The sequence below is a fragment of the Leuciscus leuciscus genome, assembly GCF_965113295.1.
Source record: "Leuciscus leuciscus genome assembly, chromosome: 8".
Lineage (NCBI taxonomy): Eukaryota > Metazoa > Chordata > Actinopteri > Cypriniformes > Leuciscidae > Leuciscus > Leuciscus leuciscus.
The window spans coordinates 5,465,530-5,488,255 of NC_138732.1; the positions used below are offsets into that span (position 1 = coordinate 5,465,530).

The 22,726-nt window shown below is 40.9% G+C and overlaps 2 protein-coding genes across 18 annotated transcripts in view; both read right to left on the reverse strand.

The window, feature by feature from the left end:
• Nucleotides 1-22,726, reverse strand: part of LOC309503986 (protocadherin gamma-A11-like) — a gene marked incomplete at its 5' end in the record, with an annotated part of 186,772 nt that overhangs the window by 24,570 nt on the left and 139,476 nt on the right. Inside the window, one exon of one of the 17 annotated variants that reach the window (XM_082176900.1) lies at nucleotides 19,982-22,426. The exons of 11 other annotated variants lie outside the window; for them this stretch is intronic. In XM_082176900.1, the coding sequence (XP_082033026.1) occupies nucleotides 19,982-22,426 (2,445 nt within the window). 5 more of the 17 variants (XM_082176902.1, XM_082176898.1, XM_082176897.1 and 2 more) reach the window with 5 other exon arrangements.
• Nucleotides 1-22,726, reverse strand: part of LOC309504009 (protocadherin beta-16-like) — a 38,292-nt gene that overhangs the window by 659 nt on the left and 14,907 nt on the right. The gene's annotated exons all lie outside the window — the stretch shown is intronic.

Consider the following 22,726-nt stretch of genomic DNA (forward strand, 5'->3'; position numbering starts at 1 on the left):
ACACATCTGATGAGCAGCAGCTTCAGATATTAATAATTCAAACCTCCATATCTCCCCCCTCTCTCTCTCTCACACACACACACACGCACACATTGGGTTTTTGCATTTTATGAGGACAGCAGATGACAATGCAAAAAAAAAAAAATAAATAAAAATAAATGTATTGCCCTCACAATGACAACAGTGCTCATAAAGGTATCTGCTGTTGTCTCTGGCAATATAAATTGTATATTGTAATATTATTAGAGACATGAAGTTGTGCACAATGTGGTCAGGTCCGGATAAAATCTCTCAAAAACTCTTATTTAACATACTATTTTAGAACAAATGGGGTACAACAAAATATTATTGTAGAAGAATTAATAAGAGATCTATATCCTCTTGAACAATCACGGATATATACGGAAAATAATGAGAAAATATGTTTAGCTTATAACAGAATTTCAAGCTCTCACTGATGCAATCATGCTCCCTATAAAAACACACACGCTTGTCCCTTCCCCCAACACATTAACCCAGAATCTCTGGTGGCTTCATGCCTCCATCCATGACAGGGGAGTCTTTAGGCCTTCAGCAGACGCTCACCACATCACATCCAGCCCTGAACCTTCCACTGCCCCCCTGTGGACTCAAGAATAATGGTACAGCCCTGCCTGTGAGTCAGCCTGTTGCCGTGGCAACACCATCCCACCAAGGGATGGAAATTGGGCCAGGAGAGGAAGAGGAGAAGGCAGAGGGCATTTATGACATAAACACAGAACAAATGATAGTTATCCTCCACAAAAACATCGGAAATTTAACACCACTTCATACTTAAGCACAAACTAATGTAATTTATGCTAATGCACCAAACAAAGCTAGAAATCTGTCACTACAAGCAGAATGTAAGGGCTTGTGAGGGAATTATATGCATGTTTTTGGGTGTTTTCTTTCATGCTGACCATGTAGAACTCACAAATACATCAGATAATGACTGCAGGCGGTGCAGATGGAGAGGGGGAGGGGAGAAATGGGTGAAAGGATGGAGAGAAATACACATGAGGGAAAGACAGCTTCTCTTGTACAGAGAGATGAGACACTTGATATATATATAAAAGAAAATGAATCAAACAATAACACTTTACAGTCTAAGAAGAAAAGGTTTTATATGGACCCTTGGAACATCATGGGAACATTCTATCAATTTAGTTTTATTTGATTCATTTTGTTTTAATTAGCATATTATAAATTAAACATCTTGTTTACATACTTTACCACTAGAAAAAAATGAAATCACCTATTAAAAATGAAAGTATTATGCTAATTTAAGACATTTCTCCTTATATGGAACCTTTTTGTCAAAGAGTTCTTTAAAAATTGAGTCAAGAACACTAGAGTTCTATATAGAAAATAAGAATACTTTGTTTTTATGATAAATAATTATATTTGTATCTGACATTAACAGGAAGCAAAGGAAATCATAAAGATACGCCCCACTCTCAGATATAAGAAACCTAATCAACCAGTGTGAATAGCTTTGCATCATGGCTTTAGTTTGCTGTCACTGTGTGTGTGTGTGTTTCTGTCCTACTGTCTCACTGGCCTTGATAAACCCAGTCTAATCCTTTCAGAGGATCAGTGTGCTGCAGGCCACACACACACACACACACACACACACACACACACACACACACACACACACGGTATAAACCAACAAATCAATATGCACAATCTCACACAGAATGATTCACATGGATGTCCCAGATCAGCATGACTCTGTATGAACTGTATTACATGTATATGAGAGCATGTGCACTTTAAATAACAGCATTCCTCTCCGAATCAACGATCATCCCATATTAATCTTCTCTGAGAGCCACACCTGTTCACAAAGCTCAGGAGAGACTTCTTAAGGAGAGATGTGAGAAGCTTTAAAGAACAGAAAATAAAGCTGAAACTCTTACACAGTGATATGAACTCAAGAGACACGGAACATAATCTGTTTTTCTTGCAAAGATATGTAATGTTTTATAACCACAGCAAAATATAAGCACACTAAAACATTTATATACGACATTTTAAGCTTTTAAACACCTCACTTTGATAGCTTTACCTAGCATTTTTATTCCTAATGTAATGTAAAGTAAGCATACACACACCTGACAGAACGTACTCAAGTTATAAAACACTAGTCCTGTTCCCAATACATACGATGTACTTACTACAGTAATTATTATAACTGTGTAATAACTAGGTACTAACCCTGAACCTACTCCTACCTCCAGTATTTTCTCAGGTAAGTACACCTTAAGTACACATTGAAACTTTTCTCATGAGTACATGTAAGTGCAAGTACTGTAAAAGAAAGTGTAACCTAAAAACAATCAATCGTGGCCATGTTAGTTATAGTTATATATACAGTATATATAAAACAGTACCCTTGACCTTTCATACTGGCTTTTATACAGTGGCAATCTGCCAATAAAGAATGCTTTGAAGCGAGAAGCTCATTGCAGTGATTTGTGAGGAAACAGCTCCTCAAAGCCTAAGAGCATGTGGGTTTATGGTGTACATTAAAGAAAAGGCACTAACAAGTCCAGGAACTGAAGATTAGAGAAATGAAGTCCAGATGTGGGACATTCAAGGCAAAGAGGGTAACGGTTCACACGGTCACAAATGAAGAAGTGCGGACATGTGCACCACACACACAAACAACAGGAGGTGTGTTAGTGCATGAGTGACCTTGCATGTAATTCAGGTCAATGCTAAAGACCTTTTCATTTCATAAAGACAGAGACATAATAGCATGAAAAAGGCACTAAAACTGTGGCTAAAACGTGGCGACTTCCTGTAGAAGCAGAACATCTGACGAGCACATGTCTCTCTTTACACAGCTCCTCTTTAATGTGCTGCAGAGGCTCCACAAATAATAATGAGTCTATCAAAGAGCAGCTAGTAGAGAACACTGGAAAATAAACCAAAATACACAAGCTAGAAAGTTGAAGTCAACATAAAATGGCTCTTAGTACCAAATTTACTTTTGTAATATGATGCATTTCAGAGTGGAACAAGATATAAGATGAGTGACGACACAACTTAATGTGTGCTTGTCTGTTATTGATGGCAAGAGCGGGAAAAACATGGTCACTTCTAAATTTGATAAACGCATTTTAAGCTCATTTATGATAGCTGTGTTGTCGAACACAATAGTAAACAAATTCAGACTTTTTTTTTTTTTTTTTACATTTATATTAAAACTGACTCGTTTATCAGCTCTTACAATGCTGAAACGAGTCATGTCTAGAGTTTCTCTCTGTCACTAATTTGTCTGCATATGGTTCATCTTCTATACTGTCTGTCTGTATGTACAGAACTGCGCAGTTGTGTAGATGCTCAAAATGGCTGCCAGCATCGCATTGCAGTGGTCTTATATACTGAGTGCGCACTTGTGTTCTCTCTCTCCACTCATGCTTCATCTTGTTCACCATTACATACTTGCCTTTTCTCCTCATATAATTTGAACTGTGTGTGTATCAGTACATGTTTTAGTGCCACTGCATGATCAGGGCAATAATGTGTGTGTGAAGCAGAAAATGGGTCAGTGAATGAAAGAATAGTGTGCGGTGTCCCTGTTCTTCCTTCTCCATCTCTCTCACACTCCATCCATTTACACCATCACAATTCTGATGAAACTAAATCTGATATATATGAGAATGCATACAGTTGCTTTGATAATTATTCTTCATCTGATAAAGCAAGTAATCGGTTTGGATGTTATTGTGTTGCATTAGCTTCGCCTCACACACATCCCCCTCCCCCGCGACTCTTCAGTCTGTGAAATCAGAGCACATTTCCTGTTTCTCCTCTTGGGTCAAAACCAGCTGAGGCATTCTAAAGGAGTGTATGTATATTCCACTGAATGTCCACTGAACACATGAACATACAGTTGATCCAAAAATGATTTAGATACTTAAGGCTCACTGCATATGTATGGATGCCAATACACTAGATGACAAACATCAAGCCAGTTTAAAAGTAAAATAGCACAAGCACACTTTAAAACAATAGACTTACTGTTCAGTAAAGAAAACAACAACAACAACACCTGTGGTTCCTCTACTAGGACAAATGTGTGAACTTCAGGAGAACCAACTTCATCCATCCACTAAAATCACCAAAACACCAGCTGATTTGAAGAAATTAAGCAATAATGATAGCATTTGAGTCAAAGTTATAGATGCCTGATCTATTGTGATGATGTTCAGAAAGGTGTAAGTGTAAATTAAATGACCAAATATTGTATGAGCAAGACTTCTCACCTCTGCACTAACATTTGGTTCCTCTGTATTCCTGTTTTGCTTTGGCACAGTCCTCGTGCCACTTAAGTCGACGTTTAAAACACTTTGACTAGAGGGCCGCAAAAACTTCAGGTCACTCTTTCTGGAGTCAGTGGTGCCACACACCTCATAATTGTACACGTGCTGTAAAGTTCCTGTGCCGCCTACGTCTGCGTAAAGAGGCGGATAATACGGAATAACTGGAAGATTCGCGCCAGATTTATAAAACATCCGCTCGCGTCTCCATCTGTAGCATTTGACTGACAGTATGGCAATGATAGACACGATAAAGAGAAATGAAACCACAGCCAAGGCCAAGACTAGATAGAAAGTCAGGTTGTCGTTGTATTCCTTGTCGTGCGTAAAGTCAGTGAACTCCGAGAGCACTTCAGGGAAGCTGTCCGCCACCGCCACGTTAACATTGACTGTAGCTGATCGAGAGGGCTGCCCGTTGTCCTCCACTACAACAGTGAGTCTTTGTTTGACAGCATCTTTATCTGTCACTTGGCGTACAGTTCTTATTTCTCCATTCTGTAAGCCCACTTCAAACAGCGCCCTGTCTGTGGCTTTCTGCAGTTTATATGAGAGCCAGGCGTTCTGACCAGAGTCCACATCAACAGCCACCACTTTAGTCACCAGATAACCCACATCTGCCGAACGAGGCACTATTTCAGCCACCACAGAAACACCTGACTGGACCGGGTACAGAACCTGAGGCGCGTTGTCATTCTGGTCCTGAATGATTATTTTCACGCTCGCGTTGCTGCTGAGAGGAGGAGAACCTCCGTCCTGCGCTTTTACTGTGATTGTAAATGATTTTAATTGTTCATAATCAAACGATTTTGTTGCATAAATCGTCCCACTTTCGGAGTTAATAGAAATAAAAGACGAAATTGGTGTGCCGTTCAAATCATTATCTGAAATTAAGTAGGATACGCGCGCGTTTGCTCCCAAATCTGCGTCATGCGCTTTAACACTGAACAAAGACAGAGAGGGCGAATTATTCTCCATCACATACGCACTATATGAATCCTGTTCAAACTGCGGTGCGTGGTCATTTACATCAGTGATCTTAACGTTCAATGTCTTTTTACTAAACAAAGAAGGGCTGCCGCTGTCTTTGGCTGTAATGATAATATTATACTCAGGTATGTCTTCTCTGTCTAGCTCTGAGTCCGTGACAATACTGTAATAATTAGTCAAAGATGATTCGATTTTAAACGGAAGGTCTCTGTCAATAAAACAGGTAATCTTTCCGTTTTCCTCAGAATCGCTGTCTTGTATATTTATCATGGCCACTACGGTTCCAAGTGGTGAATTTTCAGGGATACTGTTAGAGAAAGACATAAGCGTCATTTTTGGTGTGTTGTCATTTACGTCTGTTACTTCCACAATCACCTCAGAAGAATCTGATAACCCCCCCTGATCTTTAGCTTGAATTTTAAACTCATGTATTGAAGACTCTTCAAAATCAAGCTCACCTATCAATCTTATTTCACCACTAGATGGATCGACAGAAAACAGGTCTCGAATTTTGGGTGTGGTGTGTTCGAAATAATATCCAATTTGTCCATTTGAGACGGTATCTGCATCGGTTGCATTAACAATCAGTAACGATCCTTTTACGGTGTTTTCTGGGATAGATATTCTGTATGTGTCCCTTTGGAAAACCGGAGCATTGTCATTTATATCTAAAACAATAACGTGTATTTTTACCGTGCCAGTGCGTTTCGGGTTGCCTCCATCTGTAGCAGTTAAAGTCAAATATAAATGCTCTTGCTTCTCTCGGTCTAAAAGCGTTTGCAAAACAAGCTCGACGTTTTTACTGCTGCCGGATCGACTTTGTGTCTTTAGTGTAAAATGATCAGTAGGATGAACTGAATAACTTTGAATGCTATTGATGCCGACATCAGGATCAACTGCGCTATCCACGGTAAAACGCGCTCCGGTTGAAGCCAACTCACTGATTTCTAATGCAATTTCACCTCTTGTGAATGCAGGACTGTTGTCATTAACATCCAATATTTCTATGGTGATGCGATAGAGCTCGATGGGATTTTCTAAGATGACTTCAAAGCTCAGACTGCATGCTGATACCGCACCAGCGCACAAAAGCTCCCGGTCGATTCTCTCCTTAATAATGATGTGCCCTTTCTCCCGGTCCAGCTCGACATATTCCCGGCCACCTGCTGTAAATATCCGCGCTTTCCCCGTTGTCAACCTTTTAAGCTCAAGACCTAGGTCTTTAACTATGTCTCCGACGAATGAACCGGGTGCCATCTCCTCTGGCACGGAGTAACGGACCTGTCCGTACGCGCCACAGAGAAAGTGTGCACAGAACAGCAGAACACACGACGGCCATGCAGAATGGCAATCCTTCCTTCTCATGTTGATGGTGGAGCTTCGATTTATCTTTCACAAAAATATTAAATAAAATATCCACTCGACAGCGAAGAAACGTCTAATAATTAAAGAGAAATCTAAATATGAAACAAAGCATTTATATTGCCTGTTAAATGCGTCGTCCAGATTTTGCGGTGCGCAAGGCTTTGTACTAAATGCACTGCCCAAGTGGCACGGAAGGCGTGTGTGATGCATACAATCAGCCAGATCTACCTTATCAACCAACAGCGACACTTGGGGTTCAATCTAAGAACTGCAAATTGCTAATCACACGTGCGTTATGAAAGCTGTTTATGAAAACGGGGGTAGTGCTGTGCTACCTTTTGAAAGGAAACAAAGTGTTTTTCTCCACTGTAGGACTTTTACAATGATGTGCGTAAAGTGGATGTTTCCGCTTGCACCTTGCTCCAGCAAGGTGCAAGCGGAAACATACACTTTACGCACATCATTGTAAAAGTCCTACAGTGGAGAAAAACACTTTGTTTCCTTTCAAAACAGGCTGAAATAATTGTATTCACTTTTAAATAGACAAAAGCCTCTTGTGGTAAGTCAAAATGAAAATACCCAAATGCGTAAAACTCCATTCACGCCAATACGCAATTTAAAGTGCACTTTAACACATCACTAAATAAGAGTATATTTTAAACAAAACTAATTAAACAATTAAATTAAACACAATCTCATTCCTCAAACCTCACCTGATTTTCTGTATCTCTGGATATCTGTTTATGCTCCTGAATGTGCTGCAGTGTCTGTGTTCCACCGGCGTCCAGACTAATGATGCTCTGACTATAAGGTCGAACAAATTTCAGGTCACTCTTTCGGGATTCAGTAGTGCCGCACACCTCATAATTAAACACTTGCTTTAAGGTTCCTGTGCCGCCTACGTCTGCGTAAAGAGGCGGATAATACGGAATAACTGGAAGATTCGCTCCAGATTTATAAAACATCCGCTCGCGCCTCCATCTGTAGCATTTGACTGACAGTATGGCAATGATAGACACGATAAAGAGAAATGAAACAACAGCCAAGGCCAAGACTAGATAGAAAGTCAGGTTGTCGTTGTATTCCTTGTCGTGCGTAAAGTCAGTGAACTCCGAGAGCACTTCAGGGAAGCTGTCCGCCACCGCCACGTTAACATTGACTGTAGCTGATCGAGAGGGCTGCCCGTTGTCCTCCACTACAACAGTGAGTCTTTGTTTGACAGCATCTTTATCTGTCACTTGGCGTACAGTTCTTATTTCTCCATTCTGTAAGCCCACTTCAAACAGCGCCCTGTCTGTGGCTTTCTGCAGTTTATATGAGAGCCAGGCGTTCTGACCAGAGTCCACATCAACAGCCACCACTTTAGTCACCAGATAACCCACATCTGCCGAACGAGGCACTATTTCAGCCACCACAGAAACACCTGACTGGACCGGGTACAGAACCTGAGGCGCGTTGTCATTCTGGTCCTGAATGATTATTTTGACGCTCGCGTTGCTGCTGAGAGGAGGAGAGCCTCCGTCCTGCGCTTTTACGCGAATGTTAAATTCTTTTGTTTGCTCATAATCAAAAGAACGAACAGCAAGAATCTCTCCGCTCTCTGCATTCACTGAAATATAGGTCGAGGCAGAGACGCCATTCACAAGAACATCCTCTAGAAAATATGAAATACGCGCGTTATTGCCAGAGTCTTTGTCATGCGCTTTAACAGATAAAACAGAGACTCCGGGGGAATTATTTTCCATCACATATGCGGTGTATGACTGACGCTGAAACACAGGGGCGTTGTCATTGACATCAGAGATTTTCAGTGTCAGTGTTTTATTAGTAGAGAAAGATGGCGAGCCCTCATCAATAGCTGTTATTGTGATATTATATTCAGACATATTTTCACGGTCTAAAATCTGCTCAGTAACTAAAGTGTAGAAATTTGAGGAAGACGATTTGATGCGAAATGGCAAATCTGAATTAACGAAGCATTTAAATTGTCCGTTTTTACCGGAGTCGATATCTTTAATGTTGAGCATCGCAATCACTGTGTCTGGGGCAGAATCCTCTGGGATGGGACTGGAAAATGAGATAAGGCTGATAACAGGTGCATTGTCATTGACGTCAGTCAATTCAATGAGCACTTTACTATTATCTGTGAGTCCTCCCTTATCCATGGCCTCAAGATTCAGTTCGTATTGCTTTGATTTTTCATAATCCAACAGGCCATTTACGCAAATTTGCCCAGTGTTCTGATCGATTCTAAAAAGATCTAAGTCTTTCCCAGAGCTTTGTGAAAACGAATATGTCACCTCACCATTCGCTCCTTTGTCTTTGTCTGTAGCACTTACTGTCAGCACTGCTGTACCTATCGCTGCATTTTCTGCTAAAGAAACTCTGTACACTGACTGACTGAACGCGGGTGAATTGTCGTTTGCATCAATTACTGTGACACTTATTTTAACCGTTCCGGATTTTTGAGGGCTCCCTCCATCAAATGCCGTCAGGGTTAATTTCAGTTCTTCATCTCTCTCCCTGTCTAACGGCGATTGCAGAATCATTTCTACGTATTTTGTACCATCATTGCGCGATAACTCTTTCAATGAAAAATAATCAGTTGGTATCAGAGTATATCTTTGGAGCGTATTCAAGCCTACATCAGGATCGTGCGCACTGTCTAAAGAAAAACGAGCACCGGGTACGGCAAGCTCACTTATCTGAAAGTTGATATCTTTTCTAGTAAAAACTGGAGCATGATCGTTGATATCTAATATTTCTACATCAATTCTATGCAGCTCCATGGGGTTTTCTAGAATAATCTGAAAATGTAAGGAGCAGGGAGACACTTGCGCGCACAGCTCCTCTCTATCTATCCTCTCTTTCACTATCAGCGTCCCTTTATCCACATTCAGACCGATGTACTCACGACTGTCCTCCGTAAAGATCCGCGCTCGACCAGATTTCAGCCTCTTAACATCCAAACCGAGATCCTGAACGATATTTCCCACCAGCGAGCCCTTTGTCATCTCCTCTGGAATAGAATAACGGACCTGGCCGCGCGCAACGGCCATGACAAAGACGCAGAGCACGAGAGGCTGCATTAGCCATGATGAAATCCGCGTCGAAGATGCGCCTCTTTGGGCGTAAAAACAACAAAGAACCGACATCATCCAAATCTTCTAATACATGAGAAGAATATCCATGGACTTAGAAAGGATGTAAAATATCAGTTATATAAAAAGAAGATCCAGTCGATGGTCTAATGATCCAATGTTAGAAAGAGCCTGTGTGAAATGAGAGAGATACTCTGCAGACTGTATGATGTCAGAAAGTGGAGGAGGATCTAAAATTAGTGTTTAAAACACGAACATACTGACCAACAGCGGCACTTAGAGTATAAAATAAATATTGCACTGAAAAAATAAATAAAGCTATAATAATCATAAAAAAACATAATAGTAAAAATAAAAATAAAACGTTTTAATGCAGATGTTTAATTGAACGAAATATTAAATAAACGGACAATGTAGTCAAAAAGCTAAGAGGAAGATATAAAACTGTCATTTGTGTCAAGTAATGCTTGACAGTTAAATCTGAAAGCAGAAAATTCATATATAAACATTCACCCGAGCTCACCTGATCAAAGGAATCGTCATTATTCAGTTTTCCTCTTTGCGCATGCGTGAGTGTCTGTGTTCCACTGGTGTCCAGACTAATGATGCTCTCACTGCAAGGTCTGACGTATTTCAGATCACTCTTTCTGGAGTCAGTGGTTCTGCAAACCTCATAATTGTACACGTGCTGTAAAGTTCCTGTGCCGCCTACGTCTGCGTAAAGAGGCGGATAATACGGAATAACTGGAAGATTCGCTCCAGATTTATAAAACATCCGCTCGCGTCTCCATCTGTAGCATTTGACTGACAGTATGGCAATGATAGACACGATAAAGAGAAATGAAACCACAGCCAAGGCCAAGACTAGATAGAAAGTCAGGTTGTCGTTGTATTCCTTGTCGTGCGTAAAGTCAGTGAACTCCGAGAGCACTTCAGGGAAGCTGTCCGCCACCGCCACGTTAACAATGACTGTAGCTGATCGAGAGGGCTGCCCGTTGTCCTCCACTACAACAGTGAGTCTTTGTTTGACAGCATCTTTATCTGTCACTTGACGTACAGTTCTTATTTCTCCATTCTGTAAGCCCACTTCAAACAGCGCCCTGTCTGTGGCTTTCTGCAGTTTATATGAGAGCCAGGCGTTCTGACCAGAGTCCACATCAACAGCCACCACTTTAGTCACCAGATAACCCACATCTGCTGAACGAGGCACTATTTCAGCCACCACAGAAACACCTGACTGGACCGGGTACAGAACCTGAGGCGCGTTGTCATTCTGGTCCTGAATGATTATTTTGACGCTCGCGTTGCTGCTGAGAGGAGGAGAGCCTCCGTCCTGCGCTTTTACGCGAATGTTAAATTCTTTCGTTTGCTCATAATCAAAAGAACGAACAGCAAGAATCTCTCCGCTCTCTGCATTCACTGAAATATAGGTCGAGGCAGAGACACCGTTCACAAGAACATCCTCTAGAAAATATGAAATACGCGCGTTATTGCCAGAGTCTTTGTCATGCGCTTTAACAGATAAAACAGAGACTCCGGGGGAATTATTTTCCATCACATATGCGGTGTATGACTGACGCTGAAACACAGGGGCGTTGTCATTGACATCAGAGATTTTCAGTGTCAGTGTTTTATTAGTAGAGAAAGATGGCGAGCCCTCATCAATAGCTGTTATTGTAATATTATACTGTGATATTTTTTCACGGTCTAAAAGCTGATCAGTGATCAAACTGTAAAAATTCTGGGCAGATGACTTCACTTTGAACGGTAAATCTGCAGCAATAGAACATTTAACCTGTCCGTTTCTTCCTGAATCTAAATCTTTGACATTCAGCATCGCTATCACAGTTTCTGGTGCTGCGTTCTCGGGTATTGGGTTAGAAAATGAAATCACACTTATTACAGGGGGGTTATCATTTACATCTGTAATATCGATTACAACTTTACTAGAGTCAGTTAAACCACCTTTGTCTGTGGCATCTATGTTTAACTCAAACTGCTTCGCCCTCTCGTAATCCAACCCCCCCTTTATGGTAATTTCACCTGTATTTGTGTCAATGTGGAATAAATCAAGAGCTTTTCCTGAACTACGTGAAAAAGAATATGTAATCTCACCGTATGCGCCTTGGTCATTATCAGTGGCGCTTACCTTGATTACTACAGCACCATTCGGTGAATTCTCAAATAACGAAACACGGTAAACAGGCTGACTGAAAACAGGGGCGTTATCGTTTGCGTCTATGACAGTAACACTTATCCTAACAGTGCCAGTTCTCTGCGGATTGCCGCTATCAAAGGCTGTAAGGGTTAACTTGTGCTCCTCCTGAGTCTCTCTGTCTAAAGGTAATTTAAGAACCATTTCGACGTATTTTGAGCCATCGTTTCGTGACAGAACCTTCAAATCAAAATTATCTGTTGGATTTAACGTGTATGACTTGAGCGCGTTGGTGCCAGAGTCAGGATCATGGGCGCTGTCTAATGAAAATCTAGCCCCGGGAAGTGCAGATTCACTTATTTGAAAATCTATTTCCTTTCTGGCAAAAACAGGAGCATGGTCATTAATATCTAATATTTCTACATCAATTCTATGCAGCTCCATTGGGTTTTCAAGAATGATCTGAAAATGTAAGGAGCAGGGAGACACTTGCGCGCACAGCTCCTCTCTATCTATCCTCTCTTTCACTATCAGCGTCCCTTTATCCACATTCAGACCGATGTACTCACGACTGTCCTCCGTAAAGATCCGCGCTCGACCAGATTTCAGCCTCTTAACATCCAAACCGAGATCCTGAACGATATTTCCCACCAGCGAGCCCTTTGTCATCTCCTCTGGAATAGAATAACGGACCTGGCCGCGCGCAACGGCCATGACAAAGACGCAGAGCACGAGAGGCTGCATTAGCCATGATGAAATCCGCGTCGAAGATGCGCCTCTTTGGGCGTAAAAACAACAAAGAACCGACATCATCCAAATCTTCTAATACATGAGAAGAATATCCATGGACTTAGAAAGGATGTAAAATATCAGTTATATAAAAAGAAGATCCAGTCGATGGTCTAATGATCCAATGTTAGAAAGAGCCTGTGTGAAATGAGAGAGATATTCTGCAGACTGTATGATGTCAGAAAGTGGAGGAGGATCTAAAATGAGTGTTTAAAACACGAACATACTGACCAACAGCGGCACTTAGAGTATCAGAGAAATATTACACTGAAAAATACTGTTAGAGATAGTAAAAAAAGAAAGAAAGAAAGAAAGAAATACAACCAAAGGAGTATACATTTCGCGTTAAGACAGATTTTTGATTAAATGTTAATTAAAAGATCTTTCCAACAGAACGCCTAAAGTATGATGAAAGGAAAATAGTCAAAAGCAAAGCAGAAAATATAAAATAGCCTTTAAATAATGCAGGTGCGAATCATTGTGACTCACCCATGCGCGCACACATACTCACAATTTCAACCTCTTGACTGAGTGCAACTGGAAAAAATATATTTAAAAGATCGTGCATCTAATGGTTTTAATATGAACAAGTGTGAAAAATATATAGTCACCAACCAAAATTATATCAGTACAGTACATTTCAAGTACAGCTGACAGTTTTTTTTTATATATAAAATTAAAAAAAAAAAAATACAGTGAACATCAATAAAACTGATGAAGTCAGAAAAAGAAAAATTATAGTTAAATGGAAAACAGAAAATCATATGCATATCTATTCACTCGAGCTCACCTGATCAAAAGAATCGTCATTATTCAGTTTCCCTCTTTGCGCATGCGTGAGAGTCTGTGTTCCACTGGTGTCCAGACTAATGATGCTCTCACTGCAAGGTCTGACGTATTTCAGATCACTCTTTCTGGAGTCAGTGGTTCTGCAAACCTCATAATTGTACACGTGCTGTAAAGTTCCTGTGCCGCCTACGTCTGCGTAAAGAGGCGGATAATACGGAATAACTGGAAGATTCGCTCCAGATTTATAAAACATCCGCTCGCGCCTCCATCTGTAGCATTTGACTGACAGTATGGCAATGATAGACACGATAAAGAGAAATGAAACCACAGCCAAGGCCAAGACTAGATAGAAAGTCAGGTTGTCGTTGTATTCCTTGTCGTGCGTAAAGTCAGTGAACTCCGAGAGCACTTCAGGGAAGCTGTCCGCCACCGCCACGTTAACATTGACTGTAGCTGATCGAGAGGGCTGCCCGTTGTCCTCCACTACAACAGTGAGTCTTTGTTTGACAGCATCTTTATCTGTCACTTGGCGTACAGTTCTTATTTCTCCATTCTGTAAGCCCACTTCAAACAGCGCCCTGTCTGTGGCTTTCTGCAGTTTATATGAGAGCCAGGCGTTCTGACCAGAGTCCACATCAACAGCCACCACTTTAGTCACCAGATAACCCACATCTGCCGAACGAGGCACTATTTCAGCCACCACAGAAACACCTGACTGGACCGGGTACAGAACCTGAGGCGCGTTGTCATTCTGGTCCTGAATGATTATTTTGACGCTCGCGTTGCTGCTGAGAGGAGGAGAGCCTCCGTCCTGCGCTTTTACGCGAATATTAAAATCTTTTATTTGCTCATAATCAAAAGAACGAACAGCAAGAATCTCTCCGCTCTCTGCATTCACTGAAATATAGGTCGAGGCAGAGACGCCATTCACAAGAATATCCTCTAGAAAATATGAAATACGCGCGTTATTGCCAGAGTCTTTGTCATGCGCTTTAACAGATAAAACAGAGACTCCGGGGGAATTATTTTCCATCACATATGCGGTGTATGACTGACGCTGAAACACAGGGGCGTTGTCATTGACATCAGAGATTTTCAGTGTCAGTGTTTTATTAGTAGAGAAAGATGGCGAGCCCTCATCAATAGCTGTTATTGTGATATTATATTCTGATATTCTCTCACGATCTAATAACTGATCGGTTGTCACACTATAGAAATTTGAAGCAGATGAGCCTATTTTGAATGGCAAATTTGGACCAATTGAACATTTAACCTGTCCGTTTCTCCCCGAATCCAAATCTTTGACATTCAGCATCGCTATCACAGTCTCCGGTGCTGCGTCCTCAGGTATTGGGTTAGAAAATGAAATTACGCTGATCATAGGTGCATTGTCATTAACGTCAATTAATTCAATAATAACTTTACAGGAATCTGTCAAGCCACCTTTATCTGTTGCTTCAACATGTAATTGAAAATGTTTTGATTTCTCGAAATCCAAGTCCCCGTTAACAGTGATGACACCACTTTCAGCATCTATATTGAATAGCTCTAAAGCCTTTCCTGATGTTTGTGAGAAGGAATACGTCAGTTCAGAATTCGTTCCTTTGTCTTTATCAGTTGCAGTCACACTTACTATATCAGTGCCCTTTGGTGAATTCTCCAGTAAGGAAACTCTATACACAGGGAGACTAAATACAGGAGCATTGTCGTTTGCATCGATTACAAGAACAGTTATTTTAATCGTGCCTGATTTCTGGGGACTGCCGCCATCAAACGCCGTCAATGTTAGTTTATGCTCCTCTTGATTTTCTCTATCTAGTGGTGTTTGCAGAATCATTTCAGCATATTTCAATCCATCATTTCCCATCTGTTCTTTCAGAGAAAAATAATTAGTTGAACTGAGCGTGTATCTCTGAAGGGTATTTAAACCTACATCAGAATCTTGTGCATTATCTAAAGAGAATTTTGCTCCAGGAATGGCTGATTCACTTATTTGAAAATCAATTTCCTTTCTATTGAATGTAGGAGCATTATCATTAATATCTAATATTTCTACATCAATTCTATGCAGCTCCATGGGGTTTTCTAGAATGATCTGAAAATGTAAGGAGCAGGGAGACACTTGCGCGCACAGCTCCTCTCTATCTATCCTCTCTTTCACTATCAGCGTCCCTTTATCCACATTCAGACCGATGTACTCACGACTGTCCTCCGTAAAGATCCGCGCTCGACCAGATTTCAGCCTCTTAACAACCAAACCGAGATCCTGAACGATATTTCCCACCAGCGAGCCCTTTGTCATCTCCTCTGGAATAGAATAACGGACCTGGCCGCGCGCAACGGCCATGACAAAGACGCAGAGCACGAGAGGCTGCATTAGCCATGATGAAATCCGCGTCGAAGATGCGCCTCTTTGGGCGTAAAAACAACAAAGAACCGACATCATCCAAATCTTCTATTCCATACAGAAGAAAAGACAAAGAACAAAAGATTTAAAAAGGTTGAAAAATCGAACTTCACCCGAAAACACTGGGCAGCGAATGTCTCGACGCTTCAGTGTTAAAAAGAGACCGTCCGAATGAAAGAGATATTCTGCAGACTGTATGATGTCAGAAACTGGAGGAGGATCTAAAAATGAGTGTTTAAAACACGAACATACTGACCAACAGCGGCACTTAGAGCATCAGAGAAATATTACACTGAAAAATACTGTTGAAGAGAAATACAAAAACTATATGAACTGCGACCATTGCAGTAACCTATACATTTTGCGTTAAAACAGCTGAAATAAAAATAAAAATATGACAATATAGGAAAATAGTCAAAAGCAAAACAGAAACCAGAAAAAAGCATTTAAATAATGCAGGAACAATTTATTATAAGACTCACCCATGCGCGCACACATACGTACAATAAAAACCTCTTATACTTGACTGTGTGCAACTGAACAAATATATTTTTTCAAAGACTATGCATGTAATTTCCTTTTAAATATTGAAAAGTTAAGATTTTAATATGCAAAAGTGTGAACAAATTTAGTCACCAAAAGTATATCAGTACAGTAAATTTCAACTACAGCTGCCAGTGTTTCTCTATTAATCGAAAATAATAATAATAGATCAATAAAACTGATGAAGTCAGAAAAAGAAAAAGAATAGTTAAATGGAAAACAGAAAATCATGTGCATATCTATTCACTCGAGCTCACCTGATCAAAAGAATCGTCATTATTCAGTTTTCCTCTTTGCGCATGCGTGAGTGTCTGTGTTCCACTGGTGTCCAGACTAATGATGCTCTCACTGCAAGGTCTGACGTATTTCAGATCACTCTTTCTGGAGTCAGTGGTTCTGCAAACCTCATAATTGTACACGTGCTGTAAAGTTCCTGTGCCGCCTACGTCTGCGTAAAGAGGCGGATAATGCGGAATAACTGGAAGATTCGCTCCAGATTTATAAAACATCCGCTCGCGTCTCCATCTGTAGCATTTGACTGACAGTATGGCAATGATAGACACGATAAAGAGAAATGAAACCACAGCCAAGGCCAAGACTAGATAGAAAGTCAGGTTGTCGTTGTATTCCTTGTCGTGCGTAAAGTCAGTGAACTCCGAGAGCACTTCAGGGAAGCTGTCCGCCACCGCCACGTTAACATTGACTGTAGCTGATCGAGAGGGCTGCCCGTTGTCCTCCACTACAACAGTGAGTCTTTGTTTGACAGCATCTTTATCTGTCACTTGGCGTACAGTTCTTATTTCTCCATTCTGTAAGCCCACTTCAAACAGCGCCCTGTCTGTGGCTTTCTGCAGTTTATATGAGAGCCAGGCGTTCTGACCAGAGTCCACATCAACAGCCACCACTTTAGTCACCAGATAACCCACATCTGCCGAACGAGGCACTATTTCAGCCACCACAGAAACACCTGACTGGACCGGGTACAGAACCTGAGGCGCGTTGTCATTCTGGTCCTGAATGATTATTTTGACGCTCGCGTTGCTGCTGAGAGGAGGAGAGCCTCCGTCCTGCGCTTTTACGCGAATGTTAAAATCTTTTGTTTGCTCATAATCAAAAGAACGAACAGCAAGAATCTCTCCGCTCTCTGCATTCACTGAAATATAGGTCGAGGCAGAGACGCCATTCACAAGAACATCCTCTAGAAAATATGAAATACGCGCGTTATTGCCAGAGTCTTTGTCATGCGCTTTAACAGATAAAACAGAGACTCCGGGGGAATTATTTTCCATCACATATGCGGTGTATGACTGACGCTGAAATACAGGGGCGTTGTCATTGACATCAGAGATTTTCAGTGTCAGTGTTTTATTAGTAGAGAAAGATGGCGAGCCCTCATCAATAGCAGTTATTGTGATATTATATTCTGAGATAATTTCTCGATCCAAAAGCTCATCAGTGACTAAACTGTAGAAATTCGGGGTTGATGACTTTATTTTAAACGGTAAATTATGAGGGATGAAGCACTTAACTCTTCCGTTTTTACCCGAATCTAAATCTTTGACATTCAACATTGCTATTACAGTCTCTGGCGCTGAATTCTCCGGCACTGGACTTGAAAATGAAATTACGCTTATTATAGGAGCATTGTCGTTTATATCAGTAATTTCAATATGAACTTTACTGGTATCTCGTAATCCCCCTTTGTCTGTTGCTTCCACTGATAATTCATATTTTTTTGATTTCTCGAAATCTAATAGACCATTAACTGTAATATCTCCAGAACTGGAATCAATGGTAAAAAGGCCAGAAGAGCTTTCACTGCTCTGAGAAAAAGAATATGTAACCTCTCCATTAGATCCCATGTCTCCATCAGTTGCACTAACCTTTAACACAGTGGATCCTTTAGAATAATTCTCTGGAATTAAAGCTCTATAGACTGACTGGCTGAAAACAGGTGCATTGTCATTTGCATCTAAAACAATAACGTTTATCTTGATAGTGCCCGTTTTTTGAGGGTTTCCGCCGTCGAATGCAGTTAAGATCAATTTATGTTCCTCTGCCGTTTCTCTGTCTAAAGTTTTTTGCAAAATTATCTCTACGTATTTTGTTTCGTCGAGATGAGCAGGTATTTTAACTGTAAAATGATCAGACGAAGTTAATTTATATGTTTGAAGAGAATTTAGACCTACATCTGGATCATTAGCGCTATCGATTGAATACCGAGCCCCTGACAAAGCAAGTTCACTCATTTGAAAAGTAATCTCTTTTTTCTTGAAAACTGGAGCATGATCATTAATATCTAATATTTCTACATCAATTCTATGCAGCTCCATGGGGTTTTCTAGAATGATCTGAAAATGTAAGGAGCAGGGAGACACTTGCGCGCACAGCTCCTCTCTATCTATCCTCTCTTTCACTATCAGCGTCCCTTTATCCACATTCAGACCGATGTACTCACGACTGTCCTCCGTAAAGATCCGCGCTCGACCAGATTTCAGCCTCTTAACATCCAAACCGAGATCCTGAACGATATTTCCCACCAGCGAGCCCTTTGTCATCTCCTCTGGAATAGAATAACGGACCTGGCCGCGCGCAACGGCCATGACAAAGACGCAGAGCACGAGAGGCTGCATTAGCCATGATGAAATCCGCGTCGAAGATGCGCCTCTTTGGGCGTAAAAACAACAAAGAACCGACATCGTCCAAATCTTCTATTCCATACAGAAGAAAAGACAAAGAACAAAAGATTTAAAAAGGTTGAAAAATCGAACTTCACCCGAAAACACTGGGCAGCGAATGTCTCGACGCTTCAGTGTTAAAAAGAGACCGTCTGAATGAAAGAGATATTCTGCAGACTGTATGATGTCAGAAAGTGGAGGAGGATCTAAAAATGACTGTTTAAAACACGAACATACTGACCAACAGCGGCACTTAGAGCATCAGAGAAATATTACACTGAAAAATACTGTTGAAGAGAAATACAAACACTATTTGAATTGTAATATAGTAGTATATATTTTGCGTTAAAATACCTGAAATATAAATAAAAATATGTTTTGAACCAAACACCTAAAATTATGATGAAAAGAAAGTAGTCAAAAGCAAAACAGACAATATAAAATGGCATTTAAATAATGCAGGAGCAATGACTCACCCATGCGCGCGTAAATATGCACAATAATTGCCTCTGACTTGACTGAGTGCAACTGAAATTTTTTTTTTTTAAACAACTACGCATGTAATTTGAAATATTGAAAAGTTGGGGTTTTAATATGAAAAAGTGTGCAAAATGTATAGTCACCAACGTGATACAGTAAATTACAACTAGAGAATGCCAGTTTTTTCTATCAATCAATCAATCAATAAATAAATCAACCAATCAAAAATAAAAACACAGTGCACATTAATAAAACTGAGGAAGTCAGAAAGAGAAAAATAATAAATAAAAAAGGACACCAGAAAAGCATATTCATGACCATTCAGTCGAGCTCACCTGATCAAAAGAATCGTCATTATTCAGTTTCCCTCTTTGCGCATGCGTGAGTGTCTGTGTTCCACTGGTGTCCAGACTAATGATGCTCTCACTGCAAGGTCTGACGTATTTCAGATCACTCTTTCTGGAGTCAGTGGTTCTGCAAACCTCATAATTGTACACGTGCTGTAAAGTTCCTGTGCCGCCTACGTCTGCGTAAAGAGGCGGATAATACGGAATAACTGGAAGATTCGCTCCAGATTTATAAAACATCCGCTCGCGTCTCCATCTGTAGCATTTGACTGACAGTATGGCAATGATAGACACGATAAAGAGAAATGAAACCACAGCCAAGGCCAAGACTAGATAGAAAGTCAGGTTGTCGTTGTATTCCTTGTCGTGCGTAAAGTCAGTGAACTCCGAGAGCACTTCAGGGAAGCTGTCCGCCACCGCCACGTTAACATTGACTGTAGCTGATCGAGAGGGCTGCCCGTTGTCCTCCACTACAACAGTGAGTCTTTGTTTGACAGCATCTTTATCTGTCACTTGGCGTACAGTTCTTATTTCTCCATTCTGTAAGCCCACTTCAAACAGCGCCCTGTCTGTGGCTTTCTGCAGTTTATATGAGAGCCAGGCGTTCTGACCAGAGTCCACATCAACAGCCACCACTTTAGTCACCAGATAACCCACATCTGCCGAACGAGGCACTATTTCAGCCACCACAGAAACACCTGACTGGACCGGGTACAGAACCTGAGGCGCGTTGTCATTCTGGTCCTGAATGATTATTTTGACGCTCGCGTTGCTGCTGAGAGGAGGAGAGCCTCCGTCCTGCGCTTTTACGCGAATGTTAAATTCTTTTGTTTGCTCATAATCAAAAGAACGAACAGCAAGAATCTCTCCGCTCTCTGCATTCACTGAAATATAGGTCGAGGCAGAGACGCCATTCACAAGAATATCCTCTAGAAAATATGAAATACGCGCGTTATTGCCAGAGTCTTTGTCATGCGCTTTAACAGATAAAACAGAGACTCCGGGGGAATTATTTTCCATCACATATGCGGTGTATGACTGACGCTGAAACACAGGGGCGTTGTCATTGACATCAGAGATTTTCAGTGTCAGTGTTTTATTAGTAGAGAAAGATGGCGAGCCCTCATCAATAGCAGTTATTGTGATATTATATTCTGAGATCATTTCTCGATCCAAAAGCTCATCAGTGACTAAACTGTAGAAATTCGGGGTTGATGACTTTATTTTAAACGGTAAATTATGAGGGATGAAGCACTTAACTCTTCCGTTTTTACCCGAATCTAAATCTTTGACATTCAACATTGCTATTACAGTCTCTGGCGCTGAATTCTCCGGCACTGGGCTTGAAAATGAAATTACGCTTATTATAGGAGCATTGTCGTTTATATCAGTAATTTCAATATGAACTTTGCTGGTATCACTTAATCCCCCTTTGTCTGTTGCTTCCACATATAATTCATACTTTTTTGATTTCTCGAAATCTAACGGACCATTAACTGTAATTTCCCCTGTACTTGAATCAATGGTAAAAAGGCCAGAAGAGCTTTCACTGCTCTGAGAAAAAGAATATGTAACCTCTCCATTAGATCCCATGTCTCCATCAGTTGCACTAACCTTTAACACAGTGGATCCTTTAGAATAATTCTCTGGAATTAAAGCTCTATAGACTGACTGGCTGAAAACAGGTGCATTGTCATTTGCATCTAAAACAATAACGTTTATCTTGATAGTGCCCGTTTTTTGAGGGTTTCCGCCGTCGAATGCAGTTAAGATCAATTTATGTTCCTCTGCCGTTTCTCTGTCTAAAGTTTTTTGCAAAATCATCTCTATGTATTTTGTTTCGTCGAGATGAGCAGGTATTTTTACTGTAAAATGATCAGATGGAGTTAATCTATATGTCTGAAGAGAATTTAGACCTACATCTGGATCTTTCGCACTATCGATTGAATACCGAGCCCCTGACAAAGCAAGTTCACTTATTTGAAAAGTAATCTCCTTTTTCATGAAAACTGGAGCATGATCATTTATATCTAATATTTCTACATCGATTCTATGCAGCTCCATGGGGTTTTCTAGAATGATCTGAAAATGTAAGGAGCAGGGAGACACTTGCGCGCACAGCTCCTCTCTATCTATCCTCTCTTTCACTATCAGCGTCCCTTTATCCACATTCAGACCGATGTACTCACGACTGTCCTCCGTAAAGATCCGCGCTCGACCAGATTTCAGCCTCTTAACATCCAAACCGAGATCCTGAACGATATTTCCCACCAGCGAGCCCTTTGTCATCTCCTCTGGAATAGAATAACGGACCTGGCCGCGCGCAACGGCCATGACAAAGACGCAGAGCACGAGAGGCTGCATTAGCCATGATGAAATCCGCGTCGAAGATGCGCCTCTTTGGGCGTAAAAACAACAAAGAACCGACATCATCCAAATCTTCTATTCCATACAGAAGAAAAGACAAAGAACAAAAGATTTAAAAAGGTTGAAAAATCTAACTTCACCCGAAAACACTGGGCAGCGAATGTCTCGACGCTTCAGTGTTAAAAAGAGACCGTCTGAATGAAAGAGATATTCTGCAGACTGTATGATGTCAGAAAGTGGAGGAGGATCTAAAAATGAGTGTTTGAAACACAAACATACTGACCAACAGCGGCACTTAGAGCATCAGAGAAATATTACACTGAAAAATACTGTTGAAGAGAAATACAAAAACTATATGAACTGCGA